This window comes from Heterocephalus glaber, unplaced genomic scaffold (genome assembly GCF_053883595.1).
Source record: "Heterocephalus glaber isolate CG9 unplaced genomic scaffold, H.glaber_assembly_v1.0 deba00000281, whole genome shotgun sequence".
Classification (NCBI taxonomy): Eukaryota; Metazoa; Chordata; class Mammalia; order Rodentia; family Bathyergidae; genus Heterocephalus; species Heterocephalus glaber.
This window is the reverse complement of record NW_028258139.1, coordinates 3,944,363-3,969,012: the sequence shown is the minus strand read 5'-3', so window position 1 is coordinate 3,969,012 and position 24,650 is coordinate 3,944,363. Positions and strand designations below refer to the sequence as shown.

Here is a 24,650-nt window from a genome sequence, read left to right as displayed (position 1 = left end):
ACAGAAAGTTATTTTATAACTTTTAAGACCAAGAGAAAAAATATGCTGAGAAATTAGAATGTGTTACCAATGTTTGATTTCCCAAAGTATTAAGAGCATGGAGTTGTTTGTGTATTTTTGTGCTCACTTACAAGAATGTATATGCATGTGGTTTGCAAAGCAGAAGAACAATAGCCAATAAGAAGAGACCATTTCCAAATTTTATGGGAGCCACTGATAAGGCTAAATCCCCCCTCTTATGTACTAGGTACAATACACATACTTAAAAACTGCAAATCATATTTGAATCATTAGCAAAATAGTTCTCTCCAAATTTTCACACACAATACTATTTGAAACAAATTTCAGAAAGAAAAGCATGTTTGTTAGTATGAACTTTCTTACAACTTTTGTAAAAGTCACATTTAAGTCAAAATTCAGAGCTCTAAATGTTCAGATCTGTTGAACTTGATTGTATGTAAATAATGCATAACTTATAACCACATATATAATTTGTAGAAAGAGATTCTGTTCATGACACTTTGATTACTAAGAAAAAAAAATCAATGTGGCCATTTAAGAAAGGCACAGTAATCCCCAATAAGTAGTGACATTTTCAAAAGAACTTTCCAGCCAACTTGGAAAATCATTTCTGGTGTTGTTAGGTCTTTGCAGTTTCTAGTACCCCTTGCTCCCATCACCATCTGCAAAAACAACAAACATGATAAAGTAAATACTATCTGGAAAAGTGTATCTGTTGCAACCTCCACCCTGTGTGCAGATAATAAGGATGTCTTTTGGAAGTCTTTATCGCTTTTAAGTAAAATGCTAGATTAAATGCCTACGGTATATGATTAATTTCAATGTCACACAGGAACGTGTGCCAGCTATTTATAAAAGACTTCTAGAAAAGTCAAGCTGGAAACTATCCCACAGACTAGCAGTCTCATGTTCCTTGTTCCACAGATGAACAAACTCAGACTGGAGAAGGCTGAATTGAATTTCTCTCCATCAGAACCAATAAGTGGCAAAGATGGTACGAGCATCTAGTTTACTCAACCCCCAATCTGATGCTCTTTCCAGAACATTAAACTAACTCCTGAAATTACTAGAAATGGTTTAAAAAGAACAAAAATGTTTCTACACTAAAACATGAATTCATGACATAGTAAAAGAGCTACGCAATAAAGGTAGGTTGGTAGTTCAAAGAAGAGATTTAGTCAAGGTTTTAACATTGGAAATTTTGATTTCAATCTTTTTTTTAGTGGATGGACCTTGAGACCCTATTCTTAAATGATTTCAATTTTTTAATAATAATTAAAATTAACAGTTTTCCAAGGCAGGGTGAAAAGCATTGTTTTGCTTCACGTGTGCAGGAGGAAAAGAGGAAGGGAGGGGGAGAAATCCTAAGATTCAACATGCCAGCAAACAATAGGAAAAAAATTACAAAATTTAAAAGCTTACATTTGTTCCTAACATTGGCTAGATCAGTGGAGAAATTTCTATGTAATGAGGGAGACAAAGAAAAAACCTAAAGATCACACAGGTGGGCAATGAAGGCTGCAGGGACTGTATGGGAATGAAGAGTGAACGGTCTTTCACTGAAAGTCACGAGTCCCACCTCCAGTGCTAAAGCAGCACACATTGAGATGTAGTGCTTTGGGACTCTATTAAAAACCCTTCCTTCTGGCTATTTATAACCATAATTCTGCCTACAAAAAGCACTTGGTTTACACTATAAACGACAGTAAGCTTTTCACCTAAACACTGCAGATTCTGATTTGTGCCATTGCATTGAAGTTGCTTATATTCTTCTGTCTTGGCTATGTAGTTATCATTTTTATAAACCACTCTAGGGAAATGGTGTTACCACTGGATAATTACGACCTTGGCTTAAAAAAACTTGGAAAGAAATAAAAAATAATGATTGATTGAATCCAGAAAGGGTACATCTTAAAATATTTAGTCTGTGCAGTAAGCAAATAAAAAATCCTATTTCATAAATGTATAGAATGATTAATGGACCATTTCAAGGCTAATTAAAAATGTCAATACACAGATCCACAAGTGGTACAAGTACACAGTTGTAAGTGACAAAGGACAAGCAGATGGTGATTTCAGTGTAAATTGACTAGCAAAAGAAATGAGTAGCATTGTGTTGTGTGAAATGAGCAGACTGTAAATGTTACCAGGGTTTAGTTAAACATGAATTGATACAGATGGAGAAACAAGAATAGGAACCACATGCAAGGAACTGGAATGTGTAAGACTGGCACAGTGTGAAATAAGACATTGCTAAAATGCGAATGTTTGATTAGGTCTTAGGTTTCTAAAAATCTAAGGCAGCCAGGGATTTAGCTCAGTGATTCCAGTGCCTGCCTCACAAGTGCAAGGTCCCAAGTTCGATCCCTGATATAAAAAATAAATAAATAAATAAATAAATAAATAAATAAATAAATAAATAAATAAATAAAAATCTAAGGCATTAAACATAAAACTGCAAGGAAAACAGAAACCAAAGATTATTTCTTCTAAAGCATTTGTGAATCTCAGCATACTGAAACAAGTCTAAAAATAATGTTTGTCCTTATAAAGTAAGTTCTCTTAAGAGGTACCAAAGACATTGTGAAAATTTTCATTTTTACACTCTCTTTTAAGAGCAAGAAAAATGTTTTTCATGATGTTAGCATTTCTAGGAGAAAAACACAAATCTTCCTCAGACATGTCAATGACAACAAGAAATGATTATCTATTGTTACAGATAGAGTTGACACTACACCATTCAATTAAAATAAATACTCCATGCAGGAAACCTAGGGAGGATAAAGTCCTGTGTATAAACAACCAGGACTCACTGTCTTGAAGTTCCCTCAACACTGGTTCTGCACTGGGCTGGTCAGAGTTATAATGCCAGACTAACTTTCTTCTGTGTTTATGAGGGTTTGGTGTTTGATAAACAAAGTCCTACACAAATCTGAAAATATTGAATTTCCTAACTCAATTTGAATATTCATGTTTCCAGAAGATCCATGGACAACTGTAAATTACTGTGCTATCATCTGATGGCTAAAAAACAACCTGCCAGATGACATGATACTCTATATACAAGACCCCAAGAACTCCACCAAAAGTCTTCTAGACTTAATAACCAAATTCAGTCAAGTAGCTGGTTACAAGGTCAACACACAAAAATCAATAGCTTTCCTCTACACCAATGACAGACTCACTGAGAGAGAAATAGAGCAAATAATTCCTTTCACAATAGCATCCAAAAAACTGAAATACCTAGGAATCAACCTAATGAAAGAAATCAAAGACCTCTTCTCTGAAAACTATGGCGCTCTGAAAAGAGAGATTGAAGATGATATCAGAAAATGGACAGACATCCCCTGCTCCTGGGTAGGAAGGATTAATAGAGTGAAAATGGCCATACTTCCAAAACTGCTATATAGATTTAATGCAATTCCAATTGAGATCCCAGCACCATACTTCATAGACCTCGAGAAAACAATCCAAAAATTCATTTGGAATAAGAAGAGACCCAGAATAGAAAAAGCAATTCTAGGTAACAGAGACATGGCAGGGGGTATCACAATCCCCAACCTGCAACTCTACTACAAAGCTACTGTGATTAAAACAGCATGGTACTGGCAAAGAAACAGGCTTGAGGACCAGTGGAATAGATTAGAAGATGCAGAAACAACGCCAGACACACTCAGCCATCTCATCTTCGACAAAGGAGCCAAACACCCTCACTGGAGGAAAGAGAGCCTCTTTAATAAATGGTGCTGGAAAAATTGGGCTTCAACTTGCCAAAGATTAAAACTCGACCTATATCTCTCACCATGCATTAAACTAAAATCAAAATGGATTAAAGATCTAAATATTAAAATAGAAACTCTGAACCAGTTGGAATAGAGGTTAGGTAGAACCCTTGAAGACATCGGTGTAGGAAAAGATTTTATGAACAAAACCTCAGTTGCCCGTGAACTAGCACAAACAATCAACAAATGGAATCTCTTCTTATTAAAAAGCTTCTGCACAGCAAGAGAAACCACCAACAGTGTGAAGAGACAACCCACAATGTGGGAAAAAATCTTCACCTGCTCTTCCTCAGACAAAGGTCTACTATCTCGAATCTATAAAGAACTGAAAAAGATCAGACCTCCCAAATGTAAAGACCCAATCCAAAAATGGGCATCTGAAATGAACAGACATTTCTCACACAAAGAAGTAGAAATAGCAAATAAATACATGAAAAAATGTTTAACATCACTGGTCATTAGAGAGATGCAAATGAAAACAATGCTGAGATTCCACTTCACTCCAGAAAGAATGGCTGCTATCATGAAATCAACCAATAACAAATGCTGGTGGGGCAGTGGGGAAAGAGGAACCCTGCTCCACTGCTGTTGGGAGTGTAGACTGGTGCAACCACTGTGGAAATCAGTATGGAGATGCCTCAAAGAACTAGGACTGGAAGTCCCATTTGACCCTGCTATTCCACTGCTGGGGATCTTCCCCAAAGAATTAAAAGAATCATACCACAGTGATATATGTGCACCCATGTTCATAGAGGCAAAGTTTGTAATAGCTAAAACTTGGAAACAGCCCAAATGCCCATCAACTGGAGACTGGATAAAGAAAATGTGGTTTGTTTATAAAATGGAGTACTACTCAGCCATAAAAAATGAGAAATTAGAGACATTTATAGCTAAGTGGATGCACATTGAGGCAATACTCTTAAGTGAAATAAATAGGACACACATGTGTAAATACCAAATAGTTTCTCTGGTGTGAGAAACTGAAAGTGTAAATAAGGACTAAATGTATAATAGGTCATGTGAAATAGGAAGAAAAGGGGCAAAGGGGAAGGAAGTGGGAGGGCTAGAGGAAAGGATAGAAGGGAATGGAATTAATATGAGAAAATGGAAAAATAGGAACAAAATCTTTGTAAATAGGGAGGAATGGAGGGGTTGAAGGGAGGGCTGGGCAAAGGTGAAAAACAAGAACCAAGAGAGACTATGTAAAGGTGCAAATTTCCAATGATGAATGTCATTATATTGTATACCTAAAATGTACCAATGATTAGAATGAATAATCGATAATGTAAAATAGGAATAAAAGGTCCAAAGGGGTAGGGGAAGTGGGAGGCACAGGGGAAAGGAAAGAAGGGAGAGGAAAAATTGATGAGAAATGGAAAAAATGGAAATAAAGTCTCTGTAAATAGGGAAGGGTGGAGGGCATGAAGGGAGGGCTAGGAATGGGTAAATAATAAGAACCAAGATGCATCATGTAAAGGTACAATTCCCAATGAGAAATGTAATTGTGTTGTATACCTACAATGTACCAATAAAAGAATTTAATACCAAAAAAAAATCCTGCCATGGATAGAATAGGACTCATGGCCTCACACAATGACATTTGCGTATATTCTGCTGTTCATACCAACTTTAAACCTAGAGGAGGATAGAGTACATACACACACACAAACACACACACAAATACACTAGCAAAAACAGAAAGTAGAAGGTGGTCCTAAACTAAGAACAAATTACAGCAGAAGAGCATATCTTCTTTATAATGTAATTGCATACCCACTGCTGTACTATTTTCTGGGTGTCGAACAGTGTATGATGGTGGTTGCTACCTCCAAAATGCCCTCAGCATATGCTCAAGCCATGCAGACTGGACACCTTGGTTAATGATTATGAACTCAGGCCACATCTTTCCACTGTCATAGCTAGACTGTTTTCCCTTTATCTGTAAAATATTCTGAAACACAAATATCTTTCGACAGTTTGTTGCCAGATTAATGACTTCATCTTTTATTACTAATGATTAGTTCTGGTATTTGGGTAAACATTGAAGTGGAAAAAAATTCAACTTTATGTTGAAGCAGATTAGTCTTGAAAATTCTATTATGTCCAAAAATACACAGCAAATGAAAATATCTCTCCCATGACGTACGTGACATTACTTTTTAACTTGAAAAATCATTTGCTGAGTGTGGCAGGAGAAGTGTTTCAATCATGACCTCTGCTTTCATACCTTGTACAATTATGTTTGCTGTGGCTTGAACAGAGCCGTGGCTATTGCCGGCATGACAGGTAAATCCACCACGATCCTCCAGGGTGATGTTCTGTATATAAAGTCCACCGGAAATCACCACCTGCCTGGATCCGTCCAGGGCCTCTCCACTGATCCTGGTCCAGGTAATGCGAGGGTGGGGGTGGCCTGTGGCTATGCATCCCAGAGTTGTGCTGGTGCTGATTAAAACCTCTGTGTCCTGGGGCTGTATTACAAAGCTGGGTCTGGCTAACAGTAAAAGAGGAACAAAACCAAGTAACAGCCAGTGGTAGTCAGGAAGGATTATCTATTTTGCATTGTGATTTTTAAGACTATTGTCATTTTCAAAGTGCCTTTACTCTAAAATGTTATATACACACATTAAATTTTGAAGGAATTAAATCTAAAATAAATTAAATGTGGATTTAATATAAATGCCTGTATCTTTTTAAAAGATCTCTTGTCAATGTTATTGTGTTGTGGGCATTGCAATATTCTCACCCAATATCTATTCCTTACTCTAAGGGCTAAATATCTAAGTGTATCGATTGTTAAAACAGTTCTGCCATTGAAATAGAGGCACACATCACTGGAAAGAGATTTTTCTCTCCCAAGTAATAGGTCTAAGTCTAACTAGTCATTGCTTTCTTTCCTGCTTCCTACCTGGGATTCAGGCATGAGCTTTGGTTACAGGAGTAACCTTTCAAATAAGAAGTGACAATTACAAGGGAGAAAAGAAGCCTATGTGCAAAGGATTGAAGAACAGAAGAAAAATATCACTGGCTTACTGGGGCAGTGTGGCAGCTCTGTACAGACTACCCCTGAATACAATTAAAACATACACACACGCAGAAAGACACACAGTGTGTTCGGGCATGTATAGTCAAGTTTTCAGCTACTTTCAGCTTGAATGTATTAAAAATTGATTCATCAAGGGAGTAGAAATCTTGGAATTCCATATAAAGGATTCCACTCTTACTTATTCAGGAGAGTTCCATCTTTAATGGAAATTGAAGGCTTACTAAAGTTCTAGAAATGCTAATGATGAAATCTAAGTTTGGCTTCTGAGGGGAACATATTCTGAAAAGTTGGAATACCTTGGCCCACTCTAATTCAACAATGAAGGTTTAATTCAGTTTCTAATAAAATGAATGCCTTAGGTGTATTAGAAAAATTTTAAGAATTAGAAACATATAGTCAGACAATATATATTCCTTTCCGTGTGTGTTCATGGTCAGAGGACAAAACGTCTAGTCTATAAAATTATGGTTCACCTGGAAAATAGTTTTATGAGAGTTAGGTATAAATTCCTGTAGAAGAAGCTGCCAGAAGACAAAGGACAGCACAGGCAAAACTATTATAATAGAAACAAGAAATGTTTTTGAAGTAAGACTGACAGTGGACATGGAGAGGCAGATAATCTGACACATATCCAGAAGAAATTTTTAGGGACTTGAGGAAGAAAAGGTAGCAGTATAGGATGGATCTAAGGCTTCTGAGAGATATTAATAACCTTAGCTTAGATAGTAAACACAGAATGAAGGTGGTTTGAATGGGAAACCACACTTGAGGGATGTAAAGATGAATAATATCTTATTTAAAGGATCAAAAATGATGTTATTCTAAATCTCAGGAATGACATGAACAATACAAATTATGAACTTTACATCAGTTAATAAAGTTAAATGTTTTGGAATTGAATGAAAATTCAAGAAGAGCTCAGTGGAGGAGGGAAAAAATGTGATTAAAGGAAGAGAGAAGAGTGATGGACTTTGAGTGGTTCAAAGCAGGCAGAAAAGAATGAGAAACAAGGCTGAGGAACTTGGACAAGGAGGAAAAGGAAATGGGGTCCTGGAAGTCCAGTGGAATGATCTGTCTGCACCCTCAGACTCGCTGAGAGGTGGAAATGGTGGAAGCTTTGGAAGGAGCTCCTGAACCTACCCATTAGAACCCTCCCACATTGTAGGTGTAAAGCAAACTACTGCAAGGACTGTGAAAATCAGTATGGAGATGCCTCAAAAAAACTAGAAAAATAGGAATTATATTTGACTCAGTTATACCACTCCCGTTAAAGACATCACATTACAGTGATACATGCACAAATCATAATAGCTAAATGCTAGAAGGAGCCTATAGGCCTATCAACACATGAATGGGTAAAAAAAGGTGGTATATATACACCGCCATGAGAAGTACTACTCAGCCATAAGAAGGGTAAATTTGAGTCATTTGTTTAAAAATTTGATGAACTTTGAGATAATACTGAAATAAATCAGACACAGATTAACTATTGCATGTTTTCTCTTAAATGAGAAACTCAAAATATAAATCATTTAAAGAGCAAAATAAAAGATAGATGATGGAAAACAGAGAGATAGACTTTGTAGAGATGGGAAAGTGATATGGGAAGGCATAGAAGAAAAGTAAAAATTATCAAGATGTGGTATGTATATCCACTAGTTTCTCAAAATGAATGTAATTATTATGTATCACAAACATATACCACTAATAAAAGATTATTTGTAAACTATGAAGGAAATTCCTATAGTTGGTCTGTCTCCAATGCAGACGCTTTCTCCTGCTGGAGCAAATCTTGATTCAATGCATTTCGCCCACTGGCTTTACAACTGACCTTTGTGTGCCATGCCCACCTCTCCTCTGCATCACAGCAGTAGCTAGATAACTGCCTCACCATACTGAGTCCTCCTGTTTGTTCTGTGAACCACTGTCAGAGATATCTTACTAGAAGAAAAACAGTCTAACTTTGATCACTCTTAACATGTCAGTCTTCAAGTCTGAATGATCCAACATACTTCATGCCTCCCCAAATCAGTGAGACTCCAGCTATCCCTCGGTAACCCCCAACTTTCTCATCTCTTGCAAGTTCCCTTCTCTGTCTCCCTTTAGGCCATCCTTTCTACTAAAATAATGTGGTGGCTCTACTTATCTTTCTTTCTCTTATTTGTCCTCCCTTTTAGCTTAGATGTCCCTGTTTCTGGACAAACCTTTCTCAATTGAATGTGACTCTCTAAATCTGCTCCTAGGTTTCCTCTCCTGCTTCATCTTGTTTGTTATCTCTATTGATATTATTAACACTGACCAATAACCTCGGATCTATCCTCTGTGGCCACTTTTTCTTTCTCAAGACCCAAGTGATATGCTGGAGCTAATTTTTAACAACCAGTTGTCAAATTTTTAGTATTCTGCAAGTTGACTGTTAGGCAGTCATTTTTAAAAGTTAAATTACATAATCTTAAAATTAAATAAATCTCAAAAGTATCAAAGCTACATTCTAAAATTCATTACAGTTATTTTACTGCATTTTACTATGATCTATGAGTCTGAAGTTATTGTGTCTTTTATGTCTTCATGGTAGCAAGGCTGCATCGTGGTGAGCTCCTGCATATCTCGTCTCAACTCCACATTCAGTGATGCCACACTGGAAATCAGAAACTAGGGGATTATTAGGTTTACAGAAACTGACAAGTGCTGCAAATCAAGGGTCTCTCCACCTCAGAGCCAGCATTGGAACATTTACTAGCACAAAACCATACTTTGTGCTTCCAACTGCTCTCCTAACACATCACAAAAGTGATCACTTTATTGAATTATGGCTATTGCCTAATAGATGATAGTCTCAGAGGCGAGAGATAATATATTTCTAAATCTTGAAATGATATTAATAAAAATTTGTCCCAGTTACCATAATTTATGGTAATACATAAGTCATTGAAATTACGGCAAAGCTTCTGGAGAGGCAAAGGGATGTATAATCCTTAACATTAGCTCAGTGGGCATTGAATACATATTTATAATGAAGGATGATGAATGACAGATGAACTGAATTTCTGAAGAGGATGATATTGCTGCCTGAGTGCAACAGGTTCACTGTGCCTCAATCCTGGAAAGCTACATGTGCAATCAAAAGGAGAATAGCAAAGTCTTGGAGTCATGGAGTCATATCTGTAGTGTACTAAAAAAAGTAGAAGAAATGCAGGAAATTAAGGGGTTGAAAGTGTAAGTCAGTGAGAAAGTGCTTTCATATCATGCATGAAGCCCTAAGTTCAATCCTCAGCACTGCCAAAAATGTGTGTGTGTTATGGTTTATGGTGTGTGTGATGTCTCCCAAACCCTCAAGTGCTTATAGGTGGGTCTTTTGGGGGTGATAGGATCGTGGTGTGTGATACTCAAAGTGGATTAGTCCACTGATTAGTTTATAGCCGATGTAGTATAGGAAGGAGAAGCCTGGTTGGAGGAGGACTAGGGATGTAGCCTGGAAAGGTGTCTCTCCCTCCCTCTTCCCTTAGCCACTCTCTACTCCCCATCGCCATCTCATGAACTCTTTTTACTCTGCGATGTCCCTCTGCCATGCTGCTATGCCAACTATGAACTGAAACCTCTATGAACTATAAGCCAAAATAAACCTTTTGTCCTTTAAATTGCAGGTGTTGGATAATGCGTCACAGTGACAAGAAAACAACTAAGACAAAATGTCTATATTTTCAATAAACAGAATAAATTTCAAAAGGAAAAATATTAATTCTATTTTCCCTAAAGCAGCTCAAGACAAACCTCAATCAGTAGCAATTATTTCACCTGGCAATTTGCATGCTTTAGAGCAGCAATATAAGGTCATTTTCTATTGTAAATAACTGACAGATAACTCATCTATTTATATTAAGTTCAACCAGAAAATTTTTTAAAAGACTCGCCTGGAGCACTGGAGTGTCTGAGAGTTGCATTTTGAGTCTCGGCTTCGCCTGCAGAGTTTCTGGCCATGCAGTGGTAGATACCTTGGTCTGACTCTCTGGTGTTCCGGATCATGAGTGTTCCATCATCAAACATGTTAAGTCGAGTGTCATCTTCCAAATGCAATGAATGGCTGGAAATGTTATACATATTTATTATTTACTCCCCATCATATTTTTTTCCAGTACTGGGGATCGAACTCAGGAACTTGCATTTGCCCGACAGATGCAGTGCCGCTGAGCTACACCCCCAGCCCTTCCCTTCATACTTAATTTCTTTCATATTTAAACTTTTAACAAGACTGAGTATAGAGGATTTTAGAAACATGATCCATGATGTGTTAATTTATTTTTACTATCTGAATAATTCCAATTACTTTACTCTAAATTATAGTTCTCCCTTTCCAGTTTTTGAGAGTATGCCCTGAACACGGACACATGATAAAGGGGAAAGATATTTAAATGCCTTGCCTTCATGGCCAACATACTTTCCAGCTCTGGTGCAATCCGTCCTATATGAAGACTACTTCTGCACAACATAACACTTCTGAATTCCTCTTTCAAAAGAGGGATCATTATATGGTGATATGCAAGCATCTCACCTCTTTCCTGCGAGTCATTCAATATATTTCTGCATTTTGTTAAAGTGATAAAGAAATATTTGCATTCAAAGCGACATGGCTCAAAGCCCACTATAATTATATATTTATATCACTTAGCATTATATAAGCATACTCCACTTACCCAGTTATTGGGTATTATGCCCAAATAACTGATGCAAACCATTTTTATACACTATGAAAATATAATCTCTCAATTAAATGAATAATCCACTGAGTGCAAGCAGGTTCAGACATGTAACATCACATTGCATCAATAATCATAAGCAAGGGAGATATTTTATTTTTAGCAATAAATGCAAAGCTACTGACACATAAACCTTCATTGGAAGTTTTACAGAATATTATTTCCAAGATTTTTTTACTTTAAAAATATTTCATGATCATGTATGAGGAGGTATATAGATGTTTATGCAAGTAGGCTTAATACTAGTGAATGCATTAGGGGTAAAAAAAAACTACCCTTCCATCATTCACCATTCAATGAACATTTATTAAACACCTACAATGTATCACCAACCAGTAATACCCTTCATAGAGGAAAAGGTCCATTGGAAAAATTGTGTATCTTTTGTATAGTCTGTTAGCTTTATAAGTCAGTGTGTTCCAGATAATCCTGAATAGCTTGCCCCATTCTTGTATATGTAAAAATACTAAATCATGTCAGAGACAAATCAGCATCCTTATTCAACAATTTTTGTCATAAACACAAGAAAGCAGACAATGGCCCTATTTCACCTTTTCTTTTTAACCTGGAACACACAACCCTCCTGCGTCACCTAACAGGGGCAGTGATTACAGGCATGTGGCACCAATAACAGCTAACATTTGTTTTTTAGGGTGGAACAGAAGACAGGTCACAGGAAAAATGGAATGTTATTCAACTGCTGAGTGGAAAAGGCCACTGTGAAGAAAAAATACCAATGAGAAAAATGAGCTCTTCTAGCTGTCATTTTTGAAGAGATTCGCTTTTGGGAAAAGGCATTGGTTTGAATGCCCTCTCAGTGCAAATTACAGTCAAAGAAAGAGGGAGCTAGATATGCTCTTAAGTGTAAGATGCTAAAGCTACTCAATATATATAACATGGTATAAATACCAGCAAGCATGATTCAAAAAGGTCACATAACATTAAACTCAATTATTTTAAACACAATTCTAAAGTTGTATGTCATTGAACCAAATTAAGACCACACGCAAAGGAATATGCCAACAATAATGGAACTGTATATTTCAAAAGATGATTTAGTTTAGCATTGTTCTAATACCTGGCACCCCCAAAATCAAAGGCTACCAGAAGTGTACATGATATCTATCATCTGGCTAGACAATGCAATAGAATACACAGAGATTCACTATGATAAGATGATATAAAATGGTCAGCAACACATCACACCCATAAATTTAAAAATCATTGTTCATTTCCCTGGTTATTTCCTGCTTTGTTTATATCTTCTTTATTATACTCATAAAACTTGTATGTTCATGAATCATGATGTTATTTTAATAATCAAATAGTCTACATAGTATAAAATATTCCTTTCACATTGTCAGTGTGATACAAGCTAGATAGTAACCATAGGTAAAAAATGCAAAGTTTAAAAAATACAAAGGTTTGTATAAATAGGATATACTTAGACTTTTCTTTGAAAATATGCAAATAAGCACATTTGATTTGATGAAGAAATATCAATGACCTGTAATTTACTTTGGCAAGCTTTAAGTGCTTGCCAAGAACTAGTTACTATACCTAATCACTAAAAAAACCTGTTATCATCACAAAAATTATAAATATTTACCACATACAAAGCCATCTTTAGGGCCGGGGATTTAGCTCAGTGGTTCTGGCGCCTGCCACGCAAGCACAAGGTCCCAAGTTCAATCCCCAGTACCAAAAAAAGAAAAAAAATTTATCCCTATAATGGGATATTAAGAGGTATCAGTGAGACCTTTAAGAGGTAATTAAAGTTTTATTATTATGAATAGGATGAAATACATAAATAGGTGAATAGATTAATCAAGTTAATAGGTTATCTTGAAGGTGGATATGATATAAAACTTAGTTTGCCTAGGTTTCTTGTGCTCCCTGTCTCTTGCCATATGATTCCCTTGCACTGTCTCAGGACCCTGCCAACAAGAAGACTATCACAAGATGCATCCAATTCTAGTTCATACCTTGGATTGGAAGGATGAGCTAAAACAAACCTCTTTTTAAAATAAATAAATCAATTTCCCAGCCTGTGGTATTGTTATTACTAAGTGGAAATGAACAAAACCAAGATATTTATTAAACTGATTCTTTACTAGGATTTGAGATTTTGTGCCTTTATATGTGATCAATCTTGATATATATTCTACAATTGGTTGAAAATATCATAGTTTAGCTTTTAATGTAGCAGATATAGATACACTCACATGTGTGTCTATATATACATGTGGGCTCTATATATACATTAGGATTGTTAGTTATGCATAGGGTTCTTCTGATTTTTGCTCTTAATTTGTCTGAAAAAAAAAATTAAGATTTCTCACTATATTTGAATTTGTGCTATTTTAACCTTGTGATTTTTGTCAGTTTTTTTTTTTTTTTTACATTTTACAGCTATTATTCCAGTTAAAACAAAGTTCATGGAACTTACATCCAGATGAATTGAACCCTTTTATTATTAAGTATGACCTAATGATATGCAATTACACAATTGCTGTGAAGGTGGTTTTGGTTTATATTAATATTGTTGTATCATCATCAACTTGATTCGTATAACTTTATAGTTATACATGTTTGTCTGTCAATTTTCACCTCTCATTTTTTATTTCTGGAAAATTTCTAGTTGTTATCTCTTCAGATATTTCCTCTTGATCATCTATCTAACCTTTCTTTCTGGAACTATCACTGGGTGTATGCTGGACCTTTTCATGTAGTCCTCCATGTCTCTTAGCCACTTTAAAAATCTGCTTACTTCTACAAATTTACCTTCTAATCCCCTAATTCTACCTTTGACTGTGTCTAATCAGTTTTGAGTCCATTTTTCTAAGGGATCTAAAGTCAGGATAGAAATTATCTTCAAAGTAGAGGAAATCCATAGTGATAAGGATCAAATAGCAGTTTCTAAGGAATTGGTAGTATTTGTTTTCTAAACTTGATTCATGTTAAACAGATGTTTCAAATTATTTGTTATGCTATACTTAATATTTCATACACTTTTAGGATATATCTTTATATAAAAAGCTCAACAATGAAAAATCAGAAAGTTAAGATTTGTTATTGTTAGACATTTATCATAAACTCTTCCCTTTCATCTTTAATTTTTCTAAAAACCAGTTTATATTTTAATAGACATTTCTACCTATACATCACCTTTTCTTCATTTAATTTCTTCTTTTCAGAATTGTTTCTTTCAAATGTACATCACCTTCTTTAAACACTATATTTGAAAAGTTCATTGTATAAATCAATATGATTTTTCATTTACTCTTTTCTAAAAAAAAGTACTTAGTAACTTCATAACTTTAAAGAAATTTTTTAATTCAAACCATGAAAAAAACCTGAGCAAGCCATTTTAAGACATAACAAAGAGAAAATTAATTCTGTTTCTCAAGTGTCCCTGAACAATTTCAAAATGGAAATAAATTGAAGTCCTTTTATCAAATGAAGTCTTCCTCCTGGGCTACATTCCAGATTTAATGGTATTCATAACTCCCACTTACTCAAGCTATTTTAACCTACACTTATTATTTTTTGCAAGAATTAAAAATACAATTTATCAGCATAAGCTGAGATTCTGGCTATAGTTAGAAATGTAAAAATTATATGTAAAAAATGTATAACCTATAGTGTCTCTCAGACTATTTCAATGAGAAACATAAAAATTCAGAGTTGATCATACAAATAACAGAAGAAAATCAATGAACTTTTGTGCAAGGGAAAAGACACATGAAAATTATGCTAGTTACCAATAACATAATGAATTAATGATAATATTAATTAAATTCAAGAATATTTATTGAATTGTACTAGGTATGTAGTTTATTTTATACATCTATTTTGTTAAACCCTTTTCAGCAATTTTGACTTTTAAAAAATTTGTTATTACTGTGTGCTTTTATACTCACAAATCTTTAGATGTATTAGCTCTGTTTTATCAAAGAGTAAAACAAGAGTTAAATAAATGATTAGTGTTTTAATAATCCTGTATAGCCTTTATTATTAATTCACTTAAAAAATCCTACACTGATTTACTATAAGAATATTGCAATATAAAATATGAAATATTTTGTACCAAAAAGTAATTTAATGAGGTTATATCAAATTATATTCAGATTTAAAACAAACTATTTGGTTATGAATCTCAGTATTTCTTTTTAGAAATAACAAAATATTTAATCATCTTCAGAATCATTAATGTCTAGAAATATGTAATTATTAAAGAGAAGCCTTTAGATATTTTGAGTAAGTCAAAAACCTTTGGCTGAGAGATACTTTTACCTCCAAGAAATTCTAATAATTCTAGTGATTTCTCTAAACAAATGATTTGATGTAAAAATAAAAGGATTACTGAAATCAGAATTACAACACATGCCCATACTCAGTACAGTATTTACTTGTTATGTATCCAGATAATCTTGGGTTTGGGGTTTCCTTCAGCTCGGCAAGTGAAGTAGACTGTATTTCCTGGTGTCACCTCCACATCTTGGGGCTCAAAGGTAATTCGGGGACTTTCTGTTTAAAAACATTTTTTTTTAATTACCAAAGTATAACATTTTAAGATATCATTGAGAGTTATAGGTACTTTTATTTTCTGTATTAAAATTATATGTATTGAACTGCATTTATTCAGTAAATATATACCAGTTTAATCATTAGAAATATTCAATTTGAACATTAAAAATTTGAATGATTCACTACATAAAAGGCCTTCTCCACTGAAATAAATTTACCTATGTTTTTATTTCTAATAGTTCAATACTATAGCTTTTATGAAAGAGTTTGATTTTTATGGATCAATTTTTCAAACCAAATACTTAAATCAAACTTGCAGTTTAATAGGCACTCTTCATAGACAATTATCCATCTAACGACTTTAAATAATTTTTAAAACTCATGCATCTAGACATTCAGCCTGGTTGAAATTACTTATATAAACAGATGAGCTCATTCTAAAATAATAAGAATTAAGTAGTAAATAAAGGAAATTTAAAAAATTTTAATAAGAAAGTGGAGAGATTTTTAAAGAACTAGGTAATATTATTAAATTTAAATATTAGAGAACAATGTACAAAAAAGACTTTACTTTTCATAGTATATTTTACTTAATTCTGGTTAAACCTTTCTACATGACAAAATTCTTCCTTTTATAAGTGAATTATTTGAGCTTTCCTTTCTTTAGTAACTAATATTACCTATTATTACATTACAAAGATCCACAATAACCTCACCTACTTCATTAAAAGTCCATATGATCAGCATTTTGGCTTTATCTTTTTTAAAGAATGGTTTTATTTATTTGACTATTTTAAAAAGTAATTCAACATCAACCATGTGTCAGGCACTGTGCTAAGACTGGTGATGGAGAGACAAGATCTTTGTCTCTGTGTACTTATAGTTTCATGAAGCAAGTGAAATTAAATAAAAATATAAAACATATAATGACAAATAGTGATACATGCTAAGATGAAAAATAAATTATGTTGTGACAGATTATAAGTAGAGATTTGACTCAGTGTCTGTGTATAAGGAGGTAGAGGGGAAAAGGGAATAAGTGAAGTCTTTCCAAGTAATCAATATTTAAGGAGACGGGTATAAAAAGAAGGGGTGGAAAAGAGAACTGGGGGAGAAAAGGAGCTTAAAAACAAATTAAAATGTGTCATGTACATGTATCAACTGCCCATAATAAAGGTTACTATTATATAACACAAACATGCACTACAAAAATATATAGATTTATTTCATATCAAAAAGAATATTGTATGAAAAGCCAACAGCATGTGGAAGGTCCTTGAGTGGGAAAGGGCTTGAGGACTTTCAAATATGGAAAGAACGAAATGGTGGCTGCAGCAGATATGCAGCTGAACAAGAGGAGAACAGAAGGAACAGTAGTTGCAGAGGGTGGCTTGGGACCAACCAGTGAGTGTGTTGACCACATGGAGGTTTTCCACAAATATAATAGATTGGAGAAAAAAATGAAGCAGAAACATCAGCTAAGATGTAATACAACCCAAATAAATCTGACTATGACATGAAATAGAAGTGGTGTAAAGATGGAAACTGTGGAGAAATTTAATTTACTTGGCAATAAAAACCAACTCATTTTTCTTCTTAATATGATGGAATTGAAATATATTGTTATAATTTTTAAATTATCTGATTAGAGAAATTTTTAAATAGCTCACCAGTGAAAAAATGTTATAAAGCAAATTTCTTCTCTAAATAATCGTCGGAGTGGATTTCTAAGAAACTGAATTCTCTTTGTCTCTCTCATACATGCATATATAAGTACATATATGTGTAGTCATCTATTATTATTTAAAATTACATATAGTTATACATCAAGGCATATAGAAACAGTTTAATATGATGTTAAAAACTTTAAATGAATATCAAATAATATTCAAAGCAACTACAATCAGTTCTTTAAATGAAGCTAGACTGCTTCATTAAGGTTGTCAGAATATGAACACAGGCTTAATAAACCCAATATGTGCATTATTTAAAAATTTACAGAGATATAAAAAAACTCATTTTCACTACTACAGTTATAGACGTGGTCACAACATATGTAGGGAAAAAACCAACAATTATTGGATTTGATAAATGGTGTAGAAATAGCAAATAAACATATGAAAAAATGTTCAACATCTTTGATCATTTGAGAGATGAAAATGAAAACAACGCTGAGATTCCACTTCACCCCAGAAAGATTGGCTGCTATCATGAAATCAACCAATAACAAATCTGGCAAGGCTGTGGGGAAAAAGGAACCCTTCTCCAGTGTTGGTGGGAGTGCAGACGGGTGCAACCACTGTGAAATTTAGTATGGAGATGCCTCAAAAAATTAGGATTGGAGGTCCCATTTGACCCAGCTATTCCCCTGCTGGGTATTTTCCCAGATGAATTAAAAGAATCATACCACAGTGATATATGTGCACCCATGTTCATAGAGGCACAGTTTGTAATAGCTAAAGCTTGGAAACAGCCCAAGTGCCCATCAACTGGAGACTGGGTTAAAAAAAAAATGTGTTTTTTTAAATAAAATGAAGTACTACTCAGTCATAAAGAATGAGAAATTAGAGACATTTATAGCTAAATGGATGCATATTGAAGCGATACTCTTAAGTGAAATAAATAGGACACACATGTGTAAATACCGAATAGTTTCTCTGGTGTGAGAAACTGAAAGTGTAAATAAGGACTAAAAGGTATAATAGATACTGTGAAATAGGAAGAAAAGGAGCAAAGGGGAAGGGGAAGTGGGAGGGGTTGGGGAAAGGAAAGAAGGGAATGGGATTAATATGAGAAAAGGAAAAAATGGAAACAAAGTCTTTGTAAATAGGGAGGGATGGAGGGGCTGAAGGGAAAGTAGGGCAATGGGGGAAAAAATAAGAACCAAGAGAGATTATGTAAAGGTGCAAATTTCCAATGATGAATGTCATTATATTACATACCTAAAGTGTACCAATAAAATTAATTTAAAAAACAGTGAATACTAGCAATTTTTGTTTCTAAAGTTAAGAAACAAAAATTATTGCTAATTAGCACTAAATAGTACTGAGCTATAAGTGGAGATTTTAATGCTAAACACTGCTTCTCATGACCTCGTTGAAAAAAATCATTTTTCTTTTTCCGCTGAAATTGTAAAGGTTGGATTAAATGACCCCGAAGGACTTTCCCAAAACTTAGTTTCTGATGAAAAAATCTTCCTTAGATACAGATGATAAAAAAGAAATTGAATATACTTTTAACTAAATCTCTTTAAAACATTTCAAATAATGTGGTCTTTCAAATGCAACATCATATAATCAACCTTTATAGAAGGAAGACAAGCACAAGACATTTCTTTTTATATACTCAGAGAAAATTACATACTACAATTAAATTCCTCCACTGTTACCGAAGCAACCGGACACCCACGGAGTCTTTGGGGTTATTCACACATTGCAGCCGCCTGAGTTTGGCCATTTGGGGCATAGCCGTGTAAAACTTCCCCCAGTCACTTTAAATCACAGTCACAAACCAGAGGATTGAAATCCAGGCGCCTGTGCATCAGGCAAGAATTAGAACTGTTAAAAGTGATCACTAATTTCTACGATGCATCTTTTGTGTGAATAAAATATCCTCTAATTTACCTTATCATTCATATTTTGCCTCTAGTCACCAATATACAGATTTTAAGAATTCCTTACTTAATGAAAGTTGATGCTTACAAAGTTTCCCATCTTTGAAACTGAAAGTGTAAATAAGGACTAAAATGTATAATAGGTAATGTGAAATAGGAAGAAAAGGGGCAAAGGGGAAGGAAGTGGGAGGGGTAGGGGAAAGGAAAGAAGTAGGTATGGGATTAATATGAGAAAATGGAAAAATAGGAACAAAATCTTTGTAAATAGGGAGGAATGGAGGGGTTGAAGGGAGGGCTGGGCAAGGGTGAAAAATAAGAACCAAGAGAGACTATGTAAAGGTGCAAATTTCCAATGATGAATGTCATTATATTGTATACCTAAAATGTACCAATGAGTAGAATGAATAATCGATAATGCAAAATAGGAAGAAAAGGTCCAAAGGGGTAGGGGTAGTGGGAGGGGCAGGGGAAAGGAAAGAAGGGAAAGGAAAAATGGTGAGAAATGGAAAAAATGGAAATAAAGTCTTTGTAAATAGGGAAGGGTGGGCTAGGAATGGGGAAAAAATAAGAACCAAGATGCATTATGTAAAGGTACAATTCCCAATGAGAAATGTAATTGTGTTGTATACCTACAATATACCAATAAAAGAAAAAAAAAGTCAAAAAAAAGAAAAAAAAAAAAGAAAGTTCCCAACACATAGAATAATTAACATTTGGGAAGATGGAAGTGCCTATTACTCTGATTTTATTGTTGCCCATTGTATACATGTATGGAATTATATCATACCCCTAAAAATGTACAAATATTATGTATCCATAAAATAATAATAAAAATAATTGCTTGCCTAATTGCATGTTTCAAACAAACTAGATATATTTCAATAGTAACTGTTTGAAAAACTATTTTAGGACTTGAAAAGCAATTTTCACTTAACACACACTATATTGATTGGAAATCAATAATTGTGGATACAATGAACACATTGAAGGCTATACTTTTAGGGATAATTTCCATAGTTTGTTACAATGACCACATTTTTAGAGAAAACTAGACATTAAGAGGCTAAGTACTGAAATGTTAAAGTTTATTTACATGCTGAAGAGCAGAAACTATGATTTGGTGGTAATAGCTTACCTTTTTTTGGTAGGGATTATTTTAAAAAATAATGGAGATTGTAGTGCTTAAAGAAGCTTATTAATTATGCTCGTGTCGATTTGCATAGCTGCCCAGATGGCTCACTCTTTTCTCTTGTGAGCCTCAGTGTCATCACTGTGGCTAGGCATGGGCCTCAAAGGATAGATATCAAACAATTTTTTAATGACGCTAAAATTTCCACCTGTGTTCACTTGCAGACTGTTCTAGAAATGTTGGGGCCCCTTATGTTTCTTTGTAGGGTTTCTTCATCTAGGCATACAAGTCATTCACTTTGGTCAGGGTTTACAACATTTTTCTGATCCTTCTTATCATTTTTTTCCTCATGAAGTTAAATTGATAGATCGTCAAAGAGACTTACAGTGTATATTTCCATTTTTTTTCAAAAGATGTATAGCAAAGAGACCCAGAAGGGGAAATGAAAAGAGAGTGGTAGCTAACAGAAAGTCCCACATATTTGGGATGACAAACAAAAATCTGTAGGAATCAGTTTGAAAATGAAATAAAAGATCACCCAGTATTAAGAATTTGTATCAATATCAAGGTAGTGGGACAGGCAAAACTGAAAGAAAAAAAACCATGCTATTTCTTGGCACTGATTTTTTTTTTTTTTTTTTTGGTACCGGAGATCAAACTCAGGACCTCGTACTTACAAGCAGGTACAGTGCCACTGAGCTAAATCCCTGGCCCCATTGGCACTAAATTTTAACAAGTTTCAGAAAAATGTATTGTAAGACAGTTTACAAAGTATATTGTAGATGTTTTAGTAACAACTGAGCCCAGGATGTAATTTCTCCTTTTATCATTGTCAACTTCAATTAAGATAGTCATCCATAGGAAAGTATAAAACAGAAACAAAACCACAAATTTAAATATATATATTTATATACACACAAATATATATAATGAATGTATTGTATATAATAAATATTTGCTAAGTTGAAGGCCCTTTATAAATAGAATATTCCCAAAATTTTAATTTAAAAAGCACATTTAAAATGCTACATATAATTTGGAGCCATGAATTTTAAATAGTAAAAATTATAGAATAAGTCAACAAGAAAAGTGGTTCTAATTAATCTATATTAGATTATTCTAAATATGAATTCATTGTGTTAAAATAATTACTATTTTATTGTTCTTCATTTTGAAAGTATTATTCCATCAAATAACATACTAAGAATATGACTAAATAAAATACAATGCTTTTTGGTAGCATTCAGTCCAGAAGCACAACACTAATGTAATTACTCATTTGGGCATTCAATGCTCAATGGACAGTTTCAAAGGAAAAGGAATGGCACCCAATAAAATAATCTCATTTAGTGAAAGATCCAAAGATTTTTCAAAGGGTCTTTCATTAATTTTTGCAGTGTGCTTATGACAAATATTGTTGTTGTAAAATAGAAAAGGTAGGGGTAGGGAAAAAGAAAGAAGGGAATGGAATTAATATGAGAAAAAGAAAAAAATGGAAACAAAGTCTTTGTAAATAGGGAAGGTTGGAGGGGTTGAAGGGAGGGCAGGGGAATGGGAAAAAATAAGAACCAAGATGGATCATGTAAAGGTGCAAATTTCCAATGATGAATGTCATTAGGTAGAGTACAAAAAGAGAAGCCATGGTCAGAGGACCTCCATGGTGTCACACCAGGCATGCTGGGTCATACTTCAATTGTGCTCCATGCCACTTTCTCTGACACCCACCCCATTCCCCCATGTCACCAGCAAATACATGTCCTAGAGGTTTCCACACCTCATTGTTTGATGTAGAATTTACTTAATAGTGTATGTAGCTCATTTATCATGTATCTTCTCTTCACTCTCCTGTATTGTTTTTCTCATCTAAATCGTGGCCTGGACAGGTCACATGCTTCAAGATTTGACATGTCTAGATACCAGTGCCCACCTATTCAGGATCTCACCAACTTTGGAGGGGTTTGCTCAAATCACCCCCATCCATAAAACAAAGATACATCAACATAACATAGTAACAAAATTAGCTGAAAACAATTGAAATAAATGTAGTGCATGTATATAAAATACTGGTACATCTCCATAGGTGGTGTCTCCCTTAGCTTTCTTCTTGTTAGCATTTATTCGTGTACGTTTGTTCCAGCAATGGAGTGAATGCTATTTCAATAAATGTAAAAAGATCAAAACAGAAAAGCTGCTGCAAAGATTTAACAAGAAAGAATAATAGAAAAAGACTAGGAAAGGCTCAGGGATTTAGCACTTCAACATTTTCTGAGAGTCTTAGAAGTCAAAAATTTCTATCCAGGTAGAAATCTATGTAGGCAAAAAACACTGCATGGGTATTGTAATTGCAAATATACAAAAACAGTGACACTAAACATAAGTGGCACAACAAAGCTAACAGAAGAGGAAGAGGACACATCAAAAATAAAACAATATTTCTCCCACCACCAAATTGAAGCATCCTATGACTATTTCAAAGTAATTTCAGTATTTTGCATTTCCCTCACGTGATTAAAGACAAGAATAAATGTGTGTCTGCTGTGAACAAGAATAGACATGACATATGCCAAGAGGCTGTGATGCAACCAGTTTAATGATAAACAAGAAAATGCTCACAAAACAAGAGTCGTGAACAAAGACTGTATGAGTTTGAGCATAATGAAAGGGCACCACAGAAGGAGAAGCCTGTGAAGCAGAATTACATGTCCGCTATGAGACTATCCAAAATAGTCGGGAACACAGACCTGAAGAAATGTACTAGGAGGGGTTGAACTGTGCCCTTGATCACTCATGAACCTTTAAATTCAAAGATTTGCAGGCCTTATTTCCAATTCCACATTCCCCAATGGAATGTGAATTTATGTTCCTAAGCATTCGGATTTCCAGTTCATTCTAACATTCCCTTGCTCTGGGATGTGTATCCAGGCATGTGACCTAAAAACAGCAGCTGCAGCAAAAGCAGCCTGCAAGACAAGCGACAGATGCAGCCTTGTGAGTTTTCCACCGTCTGCTGATCAGTTGGCGTCTGGAAACCGGGCCGTCTACCTTAGCCTGTTCACTGGAACTTACATTTGTGTGCAGTGAGCAGACAAAATGAAACAAGATAAAACATCAATGATGTGAACACAGATGAGTGCGAAGAGAGGATGAAGGAAAGTGAGTAGAAAGGGAGCCAAGTGGGAAGACAGAACAAGGAAACTTGTGGATGGTAGGAGTCATCAGAGGATTGAGATTTTTGTCACATTTTGTTTAATGTAGGAGGAAATGAACTGGGCCTGAAAACTGTATGCAACAAGGGAAAACTGGAACATGAATGGAGACGTCAGACGGTCTTTGGAATGTTTCACATCTCTTTTTTAATAAAAGCTTAAAGGCAAAGAAAAGTCTTGGGAGTCCTTAGATTTTACCAGAAAGGAAACTGACCACTGAGGAAAACTTCTATCTCCAATATTCCTTTTGAATGTTACTTCTAAGAGAATACATGAAAGCTCAGTATACTTTCTGGTCCTCTATCACTGTGCAGTTAGTTAACAAAACCATTTTCTCCTTAATGCACTAGCATCTCAGTGATCTTTCATTGCAGAAGGAAGCAAAGGCAATCATCATGTGGGATTTATTTATTTTGGAGAAAATTATAGTTTTTTGTGTTTATGCACTTGTTTTCACTTACAGTCTCCTTAATGAATCCAGATGAGAAAAGCTCCCAGCTGGGATTTTAGGTAATTTGTTGTTATGCAAAAATCTGAAAAACAAAATATAAATTCTAATCACCACACAG

General features: G+C 34.6%; 1 protein-coding gene across 1 annotated transcript in view; it reads right to left on the bottom strand.

Annotated features, from left to right (window-relative positions):
* Positions 1–24,650, bottom strand: part of Pxdnl (peroxidasin like) — a 479,241-nt gene that overhangs the window by 116,333 nt on the left and 338,258 nt on the right. The window contains 5 exon segments of the mRNA XM_087185725.1: positions 6,031–6,293; positions 10,757–10,930; positions 16,016–16,133; positions 19,497–19,666; positions 24,543–24,614. Of these exon segments, the coding sequence (XP_087041851.1) occupies positions 6,031–6,293; positions 10,757–10,930; positions 16,016–16,133; positions 19,497–19,666; positions 24,543–24,614 (797 nt within the window).